The 22,243-nt window shown below is 35.3% G+C and overlaps 1 protein-coding gene and 1 long non-coding RNA gene across 2 annotated transcripts; one reads left to right on the top strand and one right to left on the bottom strand.

The window, feature by feature from the left end:
* On the bottom strand, positions 1 to 18,403 carry TMA16 (translation machinery associated 16 homolog). The gene is made up of 7 exons (XM_039323949.1): positions 18,251 to 18,403; positions 13,984 to 14,096; positions 11,087 to 11,124; positions 7,313 to 7,397; positions 6,481 to 6,629; positions 2,280 to 2,322; positions 1 to 1,854 (listed from the first exon to the last, which is right to left on the bottom strand). The coding sequence occupies exons 1-7, from the start codon at positions 18,251 to 18,253 to the stop codon at positions 1,716 to 1,718; spliced, it is 570 nt and encodes a 189-aa protein (XP_039179883.1). The 5' UTR covers positions 18,254 to 18,403; the 3' UTR covers positions 1 to 1,715.
* Positions 18,358 to 21,407, top strand: LOC120299290. The gene is made up of 2 exons (XR_005554378.1): positions 18,358 to 18,472; positions 20,141 to 21,407. It is a non-coding gene; the product is annotated as an uncharacterized LOC120299290 (long non-coding RNA).
* Positions 21,408 to 22,243: the final 836 nt, after the last annotated feature.

Below are 22,243 nucleotides of genomic sequence, written 5' to 3'. Positions count from 1 at the left end.
TATGAATTATTTCTTTTAATAGAAACTAGTCATATTTCTATTATGTATTTTATAATTCTAGTCTGAAGAACTTCAGAACTCCAGTCTGAAGTTTCAAACTGGAGGATGTCATTGCCTTATCCCATGCCCTGAGAATTTGCACCAAATTTTACATGTGTGTTTTAAACGAAAGCTCAGTCTCAGTGCTTCAGATGACATTAGATTGAGCAAGGAACGGCCTGGTTAAAACCAAATGAAGTCCAGTCCTTTTTCTGAGCAACAGTTTTAATTTTAGAGGCTAGAAAAGAAAATCAGAATTGCATTCTCTTTCCCCCATTCTTCAGGAATGTAGTTTAAATGTCAGTTCAGTAGCCTGAATTTGTACTTCAAGATCTGATTTATAAATCAGTGTTAAGGAACTTTGTTTTAAAAAGAGATCAATACTGAAGTAGAAAGCCCACTAATAGGTTCTCTGAAGCCAAACTTGTGGAATCAAGTTTTTTGCTTGTCCAAAAATTAGTAATAATTATGAAAATATTACAAGTTACCACATAGAACAGTGGTTCTCAACCTGTGGGTCGGGACCCCATTTGGGGTCAAACGACCATTTCACGGGGGTCGCCAAACAACGCAGTCCGCCATTTTCCTTAGCTTTTCCTTAAAATTAGATTTGAATAGAGTCTAATTCTATTGGCTTTCAAAAGCCAATAGGAATTGTCCAGGCTGTCTCTGCCCTGCTGAGCCCACCAAAAGTCCCATTCTGCAAACGGTGCTGCACCAGTTGAGTAGTCCTTGACTTACGACTGATTGGGGGGTCGCGGCATTAAAAAGGTTGAGAACCACTGACATAGAACATTGTTCAACTAAAGAACCCAAGGGTCAAATCCAAAATGATAACTTAAACATACTGGCTAGTATGCTTTGTTCAGTACTGTTTTATAGCCCATATTTTACTCTTTCCAATCTTATTTTACAATCTGTATTTTATTCTTTCCAATTCAACAGAATATTGTAAATAAATTAGATACTGGGACACACAATTGTGTATCTATGTATGCTTATCAGGATAGCTTTTTATAAAAAGAAAAGAGCTAAATGTGGTGTGTTAAGAGAATAGGAAACCTCCCTTTATGCATTTTTATTGTTTGGAAGAATTTAAGGCAAAAAGGTATCTTAAGCTTTATATAGAATTCTTAATAGTACCTGCCATCAAATCAGACTACATTTCTTAATCCCCATTCTGAAGTGATGTTATGAGCTATGGTCCCAACCTGCAGCTTCAGGAAAGACCAATGCCAGAATACACTATTAAAAAAGGTATATGGAAAGATGCATTTAAGTTCACTCCTAAAGATACTTTGCTCCAACAATTGTAATGAAAATCAGATCAGTACTTTCTCTTGAAGAACAACAACTGGGGAAAGATAGTAGGTGAGATGGAAGATATTTGACTTTTTCTTTCTGAGAATCTGTTGGCTGTTTTGTTGCATTAGAATAATTAATTTTGACTAATCAGAATTTGGCTCTATCAGTGTAATATCAAGCATTTTTATGAACCTTACACACATTGCACTATTTTGTTTTTCCAAAAGACATTGCTGTATTATAAAGTACAGTATATAAACTGTCAGAATTGCAGGTACTCATGGTTGACTGAAAGTTTCTTGTTTCTTTCTGCCATAGACAGTTAAAACACTGGTTTGCCAATCTGTTTTCAGATATCCAGCGAATTCTCTTTAGTCCACATCCTGTGCTGCAGACAATTCATTTCCAGCTTCAACGTTTGCTTTCTCCATTCTACTACTGCAAACATCTTTACTGGATAACTTTCTCATTTTAATATTTGGTAGCTTCTTCAGGTCACCATCCCAGTCTCTGGTAGAAATGGAAGAAAAATGACAAGTATTACATGATGGAAACTATAATATTTATGTTGACGATCAATCATTTCTCCTATTTTAAAATAAAGATTGGAAAGAACACTGGAATAAACCCATCTAATTAGAAGAGATGTTTTCAAAAGACTTTACTGAAATTCCTATGATGCAGGAAACACAGGAAAACTACCATGTATACTCTAAAATGGGTGTACAATATTTAAATATGACACCCATACCAAATTAAAGAAAAATCAAAATATTCTGGGTCCAATTTATATGTAAAATGGATCAACCTACTTTATAAACTGATCCTAACTATTGTAGCCTGGGGAAAGTATCTCAAAAGAAAATAGACAGAAATTATCCTGGAGTAATGTATCCCTGCCCGTCCCATTTGGAGGTAGTTAGAAAATAACTCACCTGAAATATCGAAGATGTTTACAGTTTACAATGTCAGGGATTTCTGTGGAAAGAAATTGAATCTATATCAAGCAATAGATTAAAAGTAAGGAAATTAAAAAATTAGTGATCTTCAACTGTCTTGTTATTTTGTTAACGACCAACTCATCTGTTTATTTTGCTCATTTTGGCAATTAAAACTGATTCATCAAAATATCTTATTTCAAATTTATAGGATATCCCAACAATACATTCAAAAGGATGGATATTAGATTTACTTTGTTAGCAATGTAAAAAAAAATATGATAATCATTTACTCATATGATTTGGTCTTCTGAATCTTTGAAATATTTTTGGAATAATATTTTAGAATGGAATGGAATGGAATAGAAATAATAGAAATAGAAATAAAAATAGAACAGAACAGAACAGAAGCTGGAAGGACCTTGGAGGTCTTCTAGTCCAGCCCCCTGCTCAAGCAGGAGAACCTATACCATCTCAGACAAGTGACTGTCTTCTTAAAAATCTCTAGTGATGGAGCGTCCATGATTTCTGGAGGCAAGCTGCTCCACTGGTTAATTGTCCTCACTGTTAGGAAGTTTTTCCTTAATTCCTGGTTGCTTCTCTCTTTGATCAGTTTCCAACCATTGTTTCTTGTCCTTCCTTCTGGTGCTTTGGAGAATAATTTGACCCCCCCTTCTTTGTGGCAGCCCCTCAAATACTGGAATACTGCTATCATGTCATCCATATTTCTTTTTAGACTAGACAAACCCAAGTCCTGCAGCCGTTCTTCATGTTTTAGTCTCCAGGCCTTTGATCATTTTAATTGCTCTTCTCTGAACTTTTTCCAAGGTCTCAATATCTTTTTTGTAATATGGTGACCAAAATTGGTTGCAGTATATTTTAATGTACTGGGAATACAATACATTAGGGGATATGTTTGTGCTAAAGATATTAGTATGTTAAATTATATCCCAAAAGTTTGGCATTTGACCGATGAGTTATGGTTGTATTAGGCCATCAATGCTAATTATTCTGAGGATTTGAAATAGTGCTACAGGTAGTCTCAATTTATAACCATTCATTTAGTGACTGTTCGAAGTTACAATGGCCCTAAAAAAAGTAAATTATGATCAGTCCTTGTACTTACAACTATGACAATATCCCATAGTCAAAATTTGGGTAATTAGCAACTGGCATGTATTTCCGACAATTGCAGAACCTTGGAGGGCCTATGATTGCCATTTGCTAGCTTCCAACAAGCAAAGTCAATGGAGGAAGTCAGATTTGATTTAACAACTGCAGCAATTCGCTTAACAACAGTGGGCAAAAAAGGTCATAAACTTAAGCATGACTCACTTAACAGTCAACTCTCTTAGCAATGGAAATTCTGGTCCCAGTTGTGGTTATAAGTCGAAGACTACCTGTGTTCTTGATATTAAACTGGATTCACGAGAAGTGGAACTTACTGTTTTTGAAAAAGCAATCTTATTAGTCAAAAAATGACTCAATATATTTTTCTGTGGCATATTTTATAATGTTAGCAACTCATTTAAAAACCTATTTGACAGATAGATAGATAGATAGATAGATAGATAGATAGATAGATAGATAGATAGATAGATAGATAGATAGATAGACAGACCGACCGACAGACAGACACAGACAGACAGACAGACAGACAGACAGTTGATAGGTAGATAGTTAGGCAGATAGACAGACAGACAGACAGATAGATAGACCTTTATTGTCATTTTTTACTGTGGGCATAACGGCACACATTAAAAATGAAATTTAGTTGCTTGCTCTCAAAGTGTACACATATATAACACACATTTAAACATACTAGTATATAGTATGTATAGACCTACACCTTTACATATAAGTAACATATAAATATTAATCACTGTCCATCTTGAATACAAACGGAAGGAGGACGTTTTAGAGTTCACAAGGTTAATACTGTATGGAATTTGACATTTGATTAACATTTTACAAATATAAAGTTTCCATCTTTCTGTTAGTTTGCTTGCTTATTTGGTTTCATTTTGGTAGTTTTTTCATATATTTCTTTCCTTTTTTGTGCATTTGTTCTATTTTTTTCTGTAAAATTTGTTAAAATAAAATATTTAAATTTTTAAAAATGCAACAGGCACATTAATATACTGCTAGAAAACCTGGTGACAAGACAACAAAGAAAAGATCTCTCCAAATTTTAACAATAATAGCAGCAACATTTTGCTATCCTAATTTGTTAAAATGAAGAAAGCTTAATGTCAAGACTGCCAACATCGGATGTTCTTGCTTGCCATATATGAAGAAGCAAACCTGTTTTATTTAGCCGTATAGTATTTCTAGGGTTAATACAGATAGCAGTAGTTTAAGGGGTGAGAAAGTATGTAGTTAACCATAACAATGTCTGAGCACAGTGTGGCCAAGGTCAGCTCAGCTGCAAGGGAGGGACACCTCACGCTTCACATTAATTGGAGAATGTGATTGATGACTGTAAAATGAAGGAGTGAGTTATGCTTGGTTATAGACGCTTGGGGGAGGGAGGATTCAGTTTCTGGCTTAACTTTGTTAGTGCCGAAGCTATGCAGAATAATAAAAGTTTCTTTTAGAGGAAAAAGTCTCTAAATTCTTTGAAAATCTGCTTTCTTTCGGAACCATGTCACTTAAGATAAGCTTTTTCCCAAGTGTTGTTCTCCTCCATTATTAAAAATAAATTTCTGGTTTCGGAAGTGTTAATTCCAGGCATCACACCATATTCCATTTGATAGAACCTGTGGTTGGATTACAAAACTAAATTACATCCCATAAATCCAAGTTTGCACATATCTGCCTTATCTAGCTTCAACTTTTTAGTAAAAGACACGGGTTTGGACTAAAATTTTAATCCTGGCAAATTCAGTTGCACTCAAAAATTTGTCCATGGTTCTATAAATTACAGCTTTTGAGCTCTAATATCAAACTCTAATATTTCAAAATCAAGATTACAAAAAAACCATAACTGAAGTTTTTAAAACATAGTTACTGCCTCATATATATATATTTTAAAAGAGAGGCATTGGCATATAGGTCTAGACCAGAGGTGGGGAACCTTGGCCCTTTTACAACTTGTGGACTTCAACTCCCAGAAGTCCCCAGCCAGTAAGACATGGGGTAGGAGGGATGCCTCTGGTCCTGCATGGAGCATGACCACTGGAAGTGACTGTCTAAGGCAGGGGTGGGGAACCTGGGCCCTTTTACGACTTGTGGACTTCAACTCCCAGAATTCCTGAACCAGCCAGTTGAAGTCCACAAGTCATAAAAGGGCCCAGGTTCCCCACCCCTGGTCTAGACAGAGAATTAGATAAATCAGAAACACTGAGAATTTGCATATAAATCTGATTGACTTCAATTTTAAGAAGCTCAAGTTGACAGAAAGAAATGTTATCACACCAAGTGAATATGCACCTCTTGTTCTCTGGATGTCTCTATTTGTGTTTATTAGATTATGTATATGTATTATATTAAGTACTTTATCAGGAGAAAACTGTATTTGCCACAAAGGAAAAAAAAATACATGCTGCCATATTGAAGATATTATTTTAAGCAATTAAGCAACTTTAATCAATTAGTCTAATTTACCACTTAAATGTTTCACATCAAATTTGGAAAAGCACCTAATTTTTCCAGATGAAATTATAATTAACTGATAAGAGAAACTAATGAATGGTGAATACTGGGAAAGAAAGGGAAGTCATACCATTGAATAGTCATTTCTTCTCAATAAAAGACAATAAAAATATTACCATCTCTAATAACACTGTCTAGCAGTATAAACCATTTTTCTCAAATTATAACCAAATTAACAAAGAGAAAGAGAGATTGAATTTTTCAAACAAACTCATATAAACTTGTATCAATTTATCAGAAACAAGATAATACTGGCCATCTATTTTTTTAAAGAATATTCTGCATGCATCAAATTAACTACCACAATTTAAAAGGGCTTACACAGATTACCCACCGTGCAGCTTTCTTCAGTAAAATAAATGATTTGAGAAGCTGATATCTGAAGGTCAAGCTCATGTAAAGTCCAACAGCAGACAGAGAATAAAGTATGAGTAATATATGAGAAAACAATTAACATTTATTTACATGTGTTACTGTTCTTTTATGCAGAGTTCTTACATTCTGGGCACATTTTAATAACAGATTACTTTTTAGCACAGCATACCGATGCCATAGCCTTCATATTGCTGTCGTTCACGTTCCATAGTCTGCTTGATTACGGTTTCCCTGGAACTATGCTGTCTGGACTGTCGTCCTTTAATGCTGTTGTGCAGTTCAATCTGTTCCAACTCATCACGGAATCTCTGCAAATAACTAAAACACAATAAATGGTCATTTTAGGAACATTAATTTTTTAAAAAAGTAATACTTCTCAATTATTTAGAAACAGTAAATCGTCTTGAATATTAAATAAAGAATATATACAAAAATACTGATATTTAAAATTATGAAGGGAATATAAGAAGCAAGGTACTTCTCTGTCTTAATCTCATTAACCATCCAGATTTTAAACAAAAGAATTAATAGCATAGCTTTCTTTAGCAGGAAAAGATTTTTTAAAAGCAATATATATATATATATACTCTCAAACTACTCTGTATATGTTGCAAACTAAGGTTGCTTTTTAATTTCAGCTCATATTTAAAATAAATAACAGTTCGTTTACAAAATCCAGAAACAGGATATTTGAAGCTAAAGATATCTTCAAAAGTTGTCTACAAATAGTATACAACAAGTATGTATTATTCCAGAAAACAATTATATTAGAACAGTTAATTTAACTGTTTCTAATTACTTATGATAATTAACGTATATGAAATGTTAAAATTACACTGTGTGAATAAATAATAAAGATGGCATATACCAACTGATGTTCTAGTACATCACACAAAACAGGGTATTGTTTTGAATTTGAAAAACATACCAAGCGGATAAAATTATGAACATCAACTCAACAACCTTGTTCCAAACATTTTGTTCACTTGCTATAAACCTACTTTTCTACTAATTCAGAAGCTTCTTTTTTTGTGTATTCCATTTTGTCCGGATCAAGGTGGTGTTGAAACCAAAGCAATTTTTCACCTGCAAAAAAAAAAAAAAAGTTCACGGTACATTCCGATATTCAATATTTCTGTTAAATATAACAGGAATGTTAATTATTCCAATTCATTAACATATCCAATGTATTAAAAACATATATTTTAGCTACTGATCACAAATATTCTTTTTAAAAAGAACTACTTTAATCATGAAAAATAACACATATATTTATGAAAAAAGCATATCACATAATTTTTGAACTACATTTGTTTAATGTAGGCACAAAATCACATGCGAGATTATACAAGTGTATACTTCTACATGTACATGAACATATCAAAACAGTAAGATATTTGTAAAATCTATAAAAATGTAAACAAAACTAAAAATGTATTATTCAGTTTATAATTTCCTGCCCATCTTTGAAGTTGTTTTCATGTTTGTATGCTTCTACTACAAATGTTAATAAAAATATAAAACAATACTAAATTATTAATCCCATAAAAGAACTAAAGTCTACTACCATTGGAAATTTTTCATATGCTCATTGTTACTGTCTAAAAACTAAGCATCTGCTTCAATTAGGTCTTTGGTATTATTGCCAAAAAGAAGGTTTTATATTATGCATTCATTTTTCCAGGATATTTTACTAAGAAAGGACTAATGAATCTAGATCTAACTTCCTACAGTAATAACAAGGAAAGACAACGCGAACCATATTTTCCATGCAATTTAAACATTAATTTATAGAATTATAGAATGACAGAAAGGAACTGGATTTCATTCTAGAAAAAAAGGCAATAGTGCTCAGTCAGGTAATTCAAATGCTTAGCATATACTTTTTTAGGATTAAAGACAACGCAAGAGAAATAGACAAGTAGTGCATGCAAATACTATAGCACAGTTATATGTACAAGTTTTGCAATCCGCTAGTCCAATGATGTTTTCCAATGAATTTCTAGGTAAACGAAAACTGAAAAACTTCTACACGGTACAAAACTAAACACATCTTTTTGCAAATCTGTACATGTACTGGATTTAAAATTTAGATGGCATTTGTTTACAATTTCAAAATAAGAGTAAATACAGAAGATACAAATGTGTTGACAAGATTTCAGTCAGGGTTTTGCCCAAAAAACAGCTATGCCAGAACCAGTAAAGCATATTCCTCTTATTGCTTTTGGAGTTTTTTTCCCTCATTCTTCTTCACAGAAACCTTCTAGTTCACAAATTTTAGGGGGCTCCTTGAATGCATTGATATCAAGTTTTAATGTCAGGCGTGGGATTATGATGGTCATTATAAAGCCCTCACCTTTCTTGTCTGTAATTATTTTATGATTGATTTGAAGGCTTGTTTTATTTCAGTGCCACAGCTTCAATTTCTTCACTGACAGTGGAGAATTAACTGAAAGACCACAAAAAATGTTGCTACAACATTTAGAACTCTGTTTTGCAAATCTGCCCAGCATTTAGGCAGTTGTAGCAACATTTTTTGTGGTCTTTTAGTTAATTCTCCACTGTCAGTGAAGAAATTGAAGCTGAGGCACTGAAATAAGCATTTCAACTGTGCTGAAATGTTTAGGTCAGAGGTCCCCAACCTTTTAGGCAGCAGGGACCAGTTCTGCATCCCACGGATGGGATTTTGCTTGTTTGTGCGGATCGGTTGTGGGCATGCCACAGCCCAGTACTGGTCCACGGACCGGGGGTTGGGGACCCCTGGTTTAGGTGATACTACAGTCAACATGTCCATATCTTTAACAATGCTTTTTTTGTAAATAAAATGTGGAAAAGTTATCCAGATTACTCTTTTGGTTTATTGTTTGTCTATCTCCTTTAAATTATAAAGTCATCAGCCAGTTTCATTTATATATCCAGTGCAGCATTTTTTCCACATCATTCTTTTAGACTGTCATTTTTAAATTCACTTTCAAATCAATCTCAGTCTTGTCTAATAAAACCTCAACCAATTTTGGTCACCATACTACAAAAAAGATGTTGAGACCTTGGAAAAAGTTCAGAGAAGAGTAACTAAAATGATCAAATGCCTAGAGACTAAAACATACGAAGAACGGCTGCAGGACTTGGGTTTGGCTAGTCTAAAGAAAAGAAGAAATAGGAGTGACATGATAGCAGTATTCCAGTATTTGAGGGGCTGTTACAAAGAAGAGGGGGCCAAACTATTCTCCAAAGCACCAGAGGGCAGGACAAGAAACAACGGTTGGAAACTGATCAAAGAGAGAAGCAACCTTTCTCTAGGAGAAATGTCCTAACAGTGAGGACCATTAAGCAGTGGAACAGCTTGCCTTCAGAAATCGTGGGCGCTCCATCACTGGAGATTTTTAAGAAGAGACTGGACAGTCACTGTCTGAAATGATATAGGTTCTCCTGCTTGAGCAGGGGGCTAGACTAGAAGATCTCCAAGGTCCCTTCCAGCTCTATTCTATTCTATCTGAATTTCTTCCTCTTCCATAATATCTTTTAAACCCAGTCTATAATGGTACACTTATGAAACTATTGTTTCAAAATACCCTTCAATATATCCAACGTTAAAGTACTTTTTTATATTCTTTATTAGTAAATCAAATGTGTTCTTTTCATTTAATTGTAATCTTCTTTCTGGCTCCCTCTAGTGTCCAGCTATCAAAGTCCCATCCTATCGTGTTTCTTTTTTTAAGCATTCAAAGCAACAGCATTTCCCCAAGGGACGAATTCTTATTTTCAGAATCTTATTTCAAATTCATCCAGACCTTCAATCTATTTGTAACTTTCCAAATTAGATGTTTTAATCACCTTTTTCTGTATATGCCTTAAATTTATATTTAAAACTTCCTTCGCTAAAGATGTGTCATTGCATAGGTTCCTAATAGCTAGAAAGCAATTAAAAAGCAAGTTCCAGAAGTGATTAAGAAACATGGTTTGGGGAACCTTGTGTGCACATAGAATATATTACAGCTAAGAGCTTGGTTAGAATCCATCAACTCTCTGCTCCTCGCTTCATCAGCCAACCACAAAAATTCTGTTCCTGCAATTTACTCACAAGACATACCTGTGACGAGTACAAGTGGATAATGTTACGATCTCTCCTTTTTTCAGAAATATTCTGTCAGCCAGCACTCACCATCTGGCTGATGATCTGGCCGTAATGTCAAGTCTATTCCTTTGGAGATGTTTAGTACACAATGAACCTTCACCAAAAGTTCTCCTTTCTGATTTTTTTTTTTTTTAAAAAAAAGCCAGCTAGTGTACTATCCATTGCCAGAACAGCTAGTGTACTTTCCATTGAAGAAAAAAATTATCTGGTTATTTATAAAAAGAATTAAAGATATAAATGTAATAAATGATTTTATTTACTAATATAGAATATTTACGTTTGTTAAAAATGCTTTTGTTTCTCACATACAATTTCAAAGATATATGCTTTACATTTGAAGATAAAAAGCTAATAACTTTAACTATTAAAAAGTAATTAACATTCTTTTAAAGTTTATGAATTATGCAAAATTCCAAATATTATTGAAAATACTAATAAAAAAATCAGAACTGTACAAAATAAACAGTATTCCAAAATTCCAAGTAATAGTAACATAGGATACCTAATGTTAAACCGAGTTCATAATTGATATAAAGCTAAAAAAAATATTAGCACTGGATAAAACTTCTTCCAAGGAAATACTTGAAGATATGCTACAAAGATAAATTTAACAAAATCTGAAAATATAAATTACACTTACCCACAATGCTGATACGAAAGGCCTTTTCATTTTTCAATCTGCAAAAGTAAAAAAAATATTTGCAATGTATTTATTTAATAACTTTGTTTTGTTGCAATCTCATGACATATTTAGTAATTACAATAGCACAGTGGTTCTCAACGTTTTTAATGCTGCGACCCCCAACCGGTCGTAAGTCGAGTACTACTCAACCGGTTGTAAGTCGAGGACTACTCAACTGGTGCAGCACCGTTTGCAGAATGGAACTTTTGGTGGGCTCAGCAGGGCAGAGACAGCCTGGACAATTCCTATTGGCTTTTGAAAGAAAATAGAATTAGACTCTATTCAAGAGAGTCTATTGGCTTTCAAAAGCCAATAGAATAAAAGGGAGTAGCACAGCTAAGGAAAAGGGGAAAAAAATGGCGACTGCGTTGTTTGGCGACCCCCGTGAAATGGTCGTTTGACCCCAAATGGGGTCCCGACCCACAGGTTGAGAACCACTGCAATAGCACAATCTAACTTCTAAAATATGCACAGCCAATTGAACAAAGTAAATAAATTGAAGAAACAATACAAGAATTAATTTTAAAAAAATATTTCATTTATATGTAAACACAGAAGCATATGAAGCATTTTGTTCTGAAAGAGGAGAAATTTACTTTATTTACCAAGTGAATTCTTATCCCTAAATGGTAAGGACCGTGATTAAGTACATAAAGTTGTTTACAATATATATTTTAATATCTGCCTTAACATAAACAATTCCCTATGGCACACAAAAACTCTGAGATTACAGAAATTAATATCAAAACATCAGAAAAGCACCCCAAACAACCATCTAACTCATATTTTACCATGTTATAAAGTGATTAAGATGAGAGACTTGTTGACAATATTGTTGAATTATAGGTTCAGTGGTGCTTACAAGTTTCTGAACTCTTTAAATCAGGGGTCTCGAACCTGTGGGCCACAGCTCACTACTGGGCTGTAGCTTATTCATAATGGGGCCACATGAGTGGCTTGCTAGTGCACGTGCATTTGTGCACACGTGCACAGTCCCACTCACGCAAGCATCGCAGGCGTTTTAGGCTTCACTCAAATGAGAGTTGCGGTCACTCAGGGCCTCACTCACGCGAACACCATGGGTGCTCTTGGCCCCATTCGCACAAGGGGTGCTCGTGCACACACAAGCCTGTGTGTGCACCTCCCCCACCACAAAACCATCCGCTCTTTTCCCCTTCCCCTCCTCCGGGCTACCAACCCGGAAAGGTTGGGATCCCTGCTTTAAATACTTATATTCCTGTATAAATATAACTTAAGCATGATCTGTTTTCCATACAAGTCCTAAAACTAGATAAAGCGAACACAAATAAATAAGGTAAATACTATATTTGTACATTTATTTATTGAGGAAAATGTGCATAATACACGGGCATATTTCTGTAATAGTACTCCCAACAATATTTAATAAACAAATGGCTGCACTGATTGTGACTCAAAATTTAAGAGTTATACAGAATCAGAAAATTAGTAGATTAATGATCAGAAGAAAACATTTTAAAAATACTGAACAGACTGTTTTATTAAGAAAATAAAACCCATTTCTGTCTGCTGTGTGAAGACACAGTGACTTGCTAAAACCTCTTCTCATTAGAAATTCTCAGGAGAAGGGAAAAAACTCCTGCACGTCTACAAAGTCTCTTAGTGAGATGAAACAGCAATACGAACAAAGTAAGTTCTCATTATAACATTGAACTTTCTTATGTTAAATGAACAGAAAGTACAAAGCAAATGCTCTGGAGGAAAGGAGAAAATCTGAAGCCCACTCTGCATTAATGTAAGATTAAGTTCTACATATCTGCCTTTAAATATATTGCACCAAAGTCTGTATGACAAATATAACCTATAGGATACAAATATCTCATATTATCATAAACCAGAACTTTAATACATTTTTACATACAATAGTGGCAATAGTTCTATCACATTTATTTCCAAAGCACCAGGCCAAAATTGTTTAAAATCAAATAATTACTGGTAAAAGATCATCTAAAGTAGATTTTAAAGTGAAGTCATTATAATATTGTATTGTATTATACTGTTAATAGTGAAGATTATTTGCACAGAAATTGCATCAAGATTATAAGGAATTCTATTTCAGTTGTAAAATCTGGAGCTGTGGGTTACCCACATATATTAACTTCTCTTTGTCACTAATCTTGACCAGGAATATTGGAGAAAGGCATTTCTATCGGTGACTCTGCCACAGACTACAGTTTTAAAATTTTAGTAGCAATAGAAAATCCATTATCTACTTTCTACCAGCTAACTGATCAGAGCAGGATCAGTTTTGAGTGTGTCACATGATCAAAATGAAAGAATTTTAGAAATATATTATACTTTTAGTAAGATCAATCATGGTTAATATCACTGCAAATGATGAAAAATCTTAGGTACTGGACAGTAATGGATTACTATAATTTGTGCTTATATGTTTATCTCATTTTTAATGCATCCTGAAAGAAGTTGTAAGATTAGTAAGGTAAATGTAAAGGTTTCCCCTGTCAGTTGGATCTGACTCTAGGAGGTAGAGCTTATCTCCATTTTTTAACCAAGGGAGCCAATGTTGTCTGAAGATACTTCAATAGTCAGCATGACTGTATGCCGAGGCATATGAAAAGCTCTTACCTTCCCACCGAAGTGGTATCTATTTATCTACTTGCATTTGAATGCTTTCAAACTGGTGGGCAGGAGCTGAGGCAAGCACACCCCATTGTGCAGCGCTCGGGTCTTGAACCCTGGCTGTCAGCTTTCAAGCCGGTAAGCTCAGCATCTTTAACTACTGAGCCATCAATATTACTAAAGCAAGAATATTATTCCCAGATACCACGCAACATCAGAAGTATGTAAAAACTTACTTCTCCTTTTTAACTTGTCTATGTGCTTCTTTAGTAAGCTGAGCAGCTTTTCTGCTGTAAGGATGGATGGCTTTCTTCTCATGCTCCCCTCCTTTTGCTCTGGGAGTTTTTGGCTGAAACAATGAGACAAAATAATAACAGCATTTAATAGAACTACTTCAACTACCCTCATCTGAAACATAACAAAAATAATCAGTTATTTAAGTTTCAAACATCAGTCAACATCTACCATATTCATAACTATAGAAGATCGTTATAAGGATCTTATTTGTATATTTCTGTACTTCCTTTCCAAATAAAAAGAGGTCTTCTAAAAAAATTATGGAAATCAGTACTGTTCCTAAATTATTCTCAGACTCTATACCGATAATCAACCGATTTGCTATTCCTTCATTATAAGCTCATGAAAATACCATCAGTTTTTTACAGCTTTTGTATGTCTTTCTCAGCAATCTGGAGGTGGCATATAGGAAGCATTTTAGCTTTAGTCACCAACTACAAAAAGAATGAAAGATGAATGCATTCTAATCATAGAACTCAAAAAGAATACTGAAGAAGTAATAAAAATACACATAAGGAGAAATAATCAAAGTTATATTTTTAATATATAATTTAGACTGATAAAATTACTATGTAGAAAAATCTGTGATATTTTCTCTTTGTTTAATATTACAGTAGTGGGATGGCTCAGTGATTAAGAAAATGGGCTTGTCAGCTGGAAAGTCCAGGTTCGAGATCTGAGAGTTGTGTGGCAGGATGAGCGCCTGTCTTCACTTAGCTCTTGTCCATCTAACTATTTGAAAGCATGCAGATGTGAGTAAATAAATAGGTACCACTTCGCCAATAGGGAAGGAATGTGATGTCATGCAGGCCAATATGACCATGAAAACATCTTCAGACAGCATGATGAGCACCATGCTCTATTGACAGCAACGACTAGTGGAGTTAAATCCACTAGTTTCCTGTACAAAGCAATTGAGCTAGACCAGTGCTTCTCAACGTTTGTGTGACGGCGACCCCCGTCACACAAACGTTCTGCGCATGCGCCGGGCCGCGCGCATGGGGGCGGCCTCCCACATGCGGCACGCATGCGTGGCGCCGCCCCAATGTGTGATGCGCATGCGCGACGGGCCCCCCATGCGCGGCACGCGTGCACGGCGCTCCCCCCATGCGTGGCGCGCATGCGCAGCGCTCCCCCATGCACGGTGCGTGTGCAGGGCGCCGCCCCATGCGCGGCACGTGTGCACGGCACCGCAAAAAATGGCGGATCGCCGCCTTTGGCGACCCCCGAAAAATGGGCGATCGACCCCAAATGGGGTCGCGACCCATAGGTTGAGAACCGCTGAGCTAGACCTATGTGAACAGAGAAAAAATAATTTCATGAAGGCAATTCTTGTCCTGGGCAGGATCTTTTTTCCCATGTTTCTTTTCAATGGACAACTAATGGATTAAAAATATTCAATTTCACCAATATACTAGTAACACAATCAATTGTTGGATGGAGTTAATCAAGAAATTCAGGAAAGGATGAAATGAAATTCCAAGTCTTGTAATCCAGGAAATATAAAGACTGTAGCAAATCTCACCTTTTTCAAATTTGAAACTTTGAACTGATTTCTAATACTCTACAATTCCACTATGAATTTCTAGTTTCATGTTAAACTACAACAATGATTTCAATTCATATTTGACATACATTTTAACCCTTTTATTAATGAATAAACATATAAATTTAACCCTTTAAAAGTATACATCAATTGTACAAAACTGTCTTCATACAGATGTATTATACCATTTCAGTTTCTCTTAGTTTCACAAATATGTAAAAGGTCTGGGTTTTTTTAAAAAAAAAAATCATGATCATTATCATTTATTTCTCTTATACTCCAAACTGCAATTTCCGTACTCTCTGTCAACAATTGGTTAGGGTTAGGGTTAAAATTTGAGAAGTACAGTCAACTTTATGACAGGCAAGCTGTGTCCAGATCATTTTTTTGTTTTCAATAGGTTATTGAAAATTGAAATTGTATGCATAAAGATATCCATACAATTATCATTTAGAGAACATTAAGCAAATAGGATTGAGTTATATGAATAGGCACAAACCTGGATTGAAATGTGGCTGCCAAATTCAGTAAGAGCTCTTCGTGATGGAAATTTTATGTATGAGCTCTATATAATATTTCATATATGAGAACAGCTGAGAATATTTAGGAATTAGTTCAACATAAACCAGGAACTAAGGCAAAAAATGTGCAATGCCCCTTTGGTCGATCTATGTATACGTAATACTTTAAAGGTAGAAATTATAAATAATCAAAAAGTTTTTCAGACAGACCTGTCTGATTGATTGCACCTTGGCATTTTGACTGCTAGACTGCTATAGTTCTAGCTCAAAATAGCTATTCTAGTCTCCCACTTAATTCTTTAACTCTTTGTCAGCAAAAAAAGAAATTTAAATAAATAATCATATATATATATATATATTTCCATGCCCTACTGCAATCACCCAGATAATCCAGGTACACTAATTTATATATAGCTGCCTTTTCAGATCAGCATTTGAATGCTATAGACATCAGTGGAGAGTACATCCTACAAATGACACAATTTACATATTTGTGTCACATGCCGGGACACAAGTAATAATCATGACTTTATATCAGAGGTCCCCAACCTTTTGGGCACCAGGGACCAGTTCCATGGAGAGGTTTTTCTGCAGACCGGAGGGTGCCTGGTTTTGTGTGCTGCCTGCATCAAATGGATGGGGCTTTGCTTGTTTGTGTGGACTGGCTGCTGGCATGCTGTGGCCCGGTACCGATCCATGGTCCCTGCTTTATATGATATCACCATACATTTTCACCAACATATTTCTATCACCATATGCACACTGTCATCAGCTTACTGATGAAAAAATGCTCCAAACTGATCATGATCTTGCTGTGTAGTTTTATGTAATCATTAAATATCAAGGGGTTAAAAAAAATAGCACTCCACAAGGAAACAACTGCATGGCTGACTTTTTTATCCCCTACCTCTCCCCCAAATGCGGAGCTGTCTACTAAGGATAGGCCAGAACCTAATTCTCTAATTCTCAACTCTTGAGCATCTAGCCAACCTTCACTAATCTAGAAAAAACTAAGAGGGAACCAGTCTGGTTAGTATTTGGAAGAGAGGCCGCCAAGAAATTTAAGGGCTAGGTTTTAAAAAAAAAAATGTGAAAGTTAACTAAAGCAAATTACTTACGTTTTTACTACAAGAAAATTACAAGGATATGTGTCTGTACTCATCAGATGCTGAAATGAAGAGGATTTTGCTGTATAATTGTTAAATGAACCACATGCCCTAATAGACAGCTTAAAACCATTTATATAAATAAAATTATTATTAAACATTAAGTAAACCAAACACAATTTTAACCTAAAGAAAATTTTGTATAATATAGCATAATAGATGTTAATTGTTCAGATGTTTAAAAGTTGAAAGTTTGTAGAAAATATTCAAAGATACACTTGAAAGTTTATGGAAAATATCCGTTAGTAAAAAGGATTTCCCCGATTCAAAAAAATGAAACCTCCATGTCTAATACACCTGTTAGATTTTCCTGATTGCAATCCATTAAAAGAGATAAGTTTTACTCTGTCTAGTTTATATAGAACACAACTCTAAATTCTTTGTAGCAACACTGTAAAAATGTAATAGGAAAACATAATCTTCAAAGTTAGATGCGCAGCAAACAAATCTAATAATAATCTCAATGGAAAAGTCAATTAATTTAGTGTTAATAATCTTAGTGGATTAATAAAGAGAACACTTAGTACAAAATTTCCCTATCGTGTGTAAGCAGTCTTTTGCCAGGGCTATGATTAAACTAACTTATCAAATAAATACAGTGATGTTGTATGAAGTTTCAACTTGGAAGTAGAATTAAGGAGTTCCATTGCAATCTCTGTTTACTCTGAAACAAGAGTAATTTAATTCTTGTCAAGCGTAAGATCTTGTTCACCACAAATGCATACACAAGCACAATGTTTGAAATATATTAAAAAGCAAAGCAAATATATTTCGGCATAAAGTTTGTGGTTACTTAAAAGGCCATCGAAACTTTGAGGTGTCTGTTGCTGAGTCCACTGAAATAAAGGACGATGCTTTTCACCTCAACTCGAAAAAAATACCCACCCACCAACATTAACCAATCTAAGGCTCTAAATTAGAGAGCTTCTTGTCGGTTTTTCGCCCCGAATCCCCCATGCACACTACAGCTCACCATATTCACGAAGCGAGAAGCACACGCGTCTCCTTAAAGAAGCAAAAGTATCTATCTGCTTTTCTGAACCCGGGCGAATAAGACCGAGTCCCACACTTTAACCCTCTCGGCTGGATCGACGGTCACCCAGCTGCTTAGTTCCGTTCCGTTCAAATAGGACTTCGCATCCTATTAAGTCGAGTTTAGCAATACGTTGGATCAATTCCTCTTCCTAACTCAGAGGTGAGCGTTTACGGGGCGTAAAGAAATCACTTCTACAAACCCTGCTAGATTAACATAAGTTTGAGGATGTCGATGTTTAGCTGTGTATCGCTAATTCCTTCCGCTGAAAAAGTGTAGAAATCGCGGATGCCTCCCAAGCAAGTCTATTTAGCAAATGAGCAAAATTACTCTTTAGGAAAAAAAATCAGTTGGTACGGCCACTGAAATGAATGGCACGTAGGGCTGGACGTAGACATATAGCGATAGCCATCCCATTGCCCTCGACAATAATTTGAACATTAAATTAAATTTAACATTAACACACTTCTGATGTCACATGCAGCGTTAACACCCATTTGTTTTAAGGGTACAGTTTTATTGAAAGTAAAGGATAATAGAAAGGAATATATAGAACAATAGAAATAGAACACTGTATAACTCATGTATGCATGATAGCAGGAGATTGTCCGAATTACAGCATCTATGTTTAAAAGCAGAAATTATAATAATAAAAATTAGGCTGGATATATTTTTCTTTTCAAGACTTGCTACCTTTCTCTTTTAATGACTATAGTCTTTATTATTTGTTAGATTTACCTTTCTTCAGGAGCTCAAAGGGGCTTACATGGGAATTTTCCTTCATTTTTATCCCCAGAACAACCACCTTGTGAAGTGAGAAAGAAAGTGGAATTGAACCTCACTCCCCAGACCTACTCAAGTACCTCAGTGATTACACCATGACAACTGTTGACTGTAAACAAAGGGAGAGTGAATTCTGGCAGCAATCCAATTTTACATCAGCAAGCCATGTCACTTGCATACAAGTGCCAAGACCATGTTGCTGCTTATTCTAGAAAAGACAGCCATTATTTTTCCTGGCAGAATGGGACCAAATTTTGAAAGATCTAGCTTTGGGTACACATGCTGGTATATACTGGTTCACTGTCAGAACATTCATTCTGCCTGAATAAACTGGCTGCTGGTTTTTAAAGCAAAATCTGAAACTAGTTCTGAAAGGATTTCAAGTCTGAATGATCAGATCTCCTGGAATATGGGTGGGGGCAACAGAAAGTTTTGGCGGTCAAGATACCCACAAAGTTTGCAAACCCCAGCTCTAGCCAGTTAGCACCAAAAGAAAATGGGAAGCTAAATTCATTAGCCACTGTTGGAAGTCAGCACCCACCCACCCACCCTCCTAAAGAAGGAAATATTTTGGGGGGATATTTTAAAAAAAGGCAGAATATTATATTTCCCCAAAGAAATAATGGAGAAAAAACTTAGGCAGAAACCAGCCCCCAGTCTCCTTCCCCCAAGCAGGCCAGCTTTTAGAAATGCAGATTTGGGGCCACCTATTCATCAGTAAAATGCCTTCATCCACAGCCCCAGAGAAAGTTTGAGTTGATGGGATTAGAAAAACAAAGACTCCAAGAACAGGAACATGACCTTTAGGATATAATAGGATTAACCCACTCCATTAGAATACCAAAAGGGCACACTCAAGCTCAGGTCAAAGTACATTGCACAGAAAAAGGAATAACTCCAGATATAAAGCCCAAGAAGGTATAAAAACCCACCACTCTCAGTTCCATTTTGTCAGTCACCTCAGCAAGATGCTATGTCACTGAAGTTTCTGGCAACTAGATAAACAAGAACCTTCTTTCCAACAGCCTCCATTTTATTTATTTCCAGCTTGGACTGGACCTGATGAAGATTTTTCTGAGGAATATTCCCAATTATCTCACTGCACATGTGCAGCACAGACAACACGTCAACAAGGACCTGTAGAAAAGTGGACAGACTACTGGTGACAGCTTTCAAAAGAAATGGCTACTTAAATGTTTCAAGGAAAGCTTCTACGCACACTATGAAAACACCTCTTGCAAATGTTTTGTACAATCCTACCAGTAGACACTAGTGGGCATTGCAGGTATTAGAATATGTCTAGTCTTCTGAACTAGTATATATATATATATAGATAGATAGAGAGAGAGAGAGAGAGAGTTTTGAAAAACATATTTTCTAAAGGGCATGATGGAAATGTAGAGAATGACGAATAGATTTCATGACTTCAACTGGAAATTGCTTTTGATTTAGTCATGATTACAATAGTACCAATCATGCAACTCTGGCTGAGTTATAGAAGAATACATTTGCAATATTTATTTCAAAATTCCTTAGACTAACTTCACTTCATGCGAGTAGAGTTCAGTTTTTTTTTTTTTTTAAATCATGCTGGAATTAGAGTTAATGTCAACTTTAATGCTTGCTTGGAATACCAAAGGCTCTACTCTATAATAGCACTGTGTCACTTTGGAATAAGCTGTGGATCTCTCACAAAAGTTTAGACATTGAGTTTTTGGAAACTGGGATAGATACAGTAAGCTTCTTGGGGTATATTCAAATGAGATTCAACCATTGATTTCATGTCTTTTGAAATATTTCCAGCTTTCAATAAAGCTCATCATCTAGATTTTTTTTTTTGTACAATCAATTCAATGATGTTCCAGTGCTACCAACAAATTTTTGTTGACTGTTTTTCTTAAAGAACTTTTGAAAAAAAGTATGTGAGTTTTTCATATTCTGTTTTGTTTATGTTCCCTACAATTGTTCCTGTACTACTGCTCCTAACTGTTGCTGTTCGCAGCCATGAAAAACTCTACCTGTTCTGGTGTAACCTGTATGCCTATATACTTAGTAGTTACCTTGTGGTTGTTGTTAGTTGCGAAGTCATGTCTGACCCATCGTGACCCCTACTCATGCCCATTAAAGATTGTCATTTCAGGTATTGCTCCATAAAGCCAGAAGGCGTCCATCTTCTGCTTTACTCTGAAGTTTTCACTCACTAGAGAACATTGGATGCCTACCTGTTCAGAAAAGACCCCAATTCTTTTTTTCCTCCTTTCATAATTATAGGTTTTAAAAATTTGGGCATAGTTGCCCATTGTTTTATTCTGCATCTGTCTCAACACTCCTTATGGAAATATGGGAATTCTCTAACATTAATAGTGGAACAACGCTTCCTGCCCCCCACCTCCCACCCCAGTCCCTCTTTCCTGGAATGCACATTATTTATTTGTTCCAGCTCGCTAATTTTTTCTTGGATTCCTCTATAGAATTATTAACGGTACAGATGGAAATCCAAAAGTTTAAGGTACCATCTGCTAAACTGAGAGTAGAGACACATGTGTCACCAAGTGTAATTGTTGGAGTCTGAGGCACAGAAACTGTAGCATCCATAATGTTATTTTTCTTTTGTTCAAGTGAAAATTCTCAATAAAAATATTTTTATTCAGGCCAGTGGATAATGCTGTATAAGAAGACTAGATTGCTTTTTTAACTATATATCAGATCTTAATAAATTGGTTATTTCTTGAAGTTAGAGTTTAGAAAATAAATTACAGTGACGGAGAGGTATGTTTTAGAAAAAGAAATCAAACCTTTTGGCAGCTGCAAATTGCCAAACTGCAATTACTTCTTTATTGATTCTTTATTTGCTTGTTGGTGTCCATAACTATATTTGTACACAGTTAGTTATACAATACCTCCTTCTCTTATCCTTGGCACAAGCAATGAGCACTCTGATTTTATGCTACTTTAAAGAAAGCCAGGAGCTTTCAGTAGGAAAAATCTTTAAAAGCTAGTGTGTGTGTGTGTGTGTGTGTGTGTATACACAAAACGTGTGTGCATACATTGAATAAAATGATATGGTATAAATATTCCATCATCTCTGCACATCAATGTGTACATTTCATAATTAATTCATGTGGATGTATGGTTAGTGGGTTATTAGGC

The sequence above is a fragment of the Crotalus tigris genome, unplaced genomic scaffold (assembly GCF_016545835.1).
Source record: "Crotalus tigris isolate CLP2741 ecotype Arizona unplaced genomic scaffold, ASM1654583v1 scf7180000024287.791202, whole genome shotgun sequence".
Taxonomy (NCBI): domain Eukaryota; kingdom Metazoa; phylum Chordata; class Lepidosauria; order Squamata; family Viperidae; genus Crotalus; species Crotalus tigris.
This window is presented reverse-complemented; position numbering and strand designations above follow the sequence as displayed.

Excerpts from the sequence above, each read along its gene's own strand:
- TMA16 (XM_039323949.1), bottom strand. Across the intron at positions 11,125-13,983 it reads AGACAAGTTAAAAAGGAGAA|ATTGAAAAATGAAAAGGCCT; the intron begins GTAAGTTTTTAC and ends TTACTTTTGCAG. Across the intron at positions 6,630-7,312 it reads GCTTCTGAATTAGTAGAAAA|TTATTTGCAGAGATTCCGTG; the intron begins GTAGGTTTATAG and ends ATTGTGTTTTAG.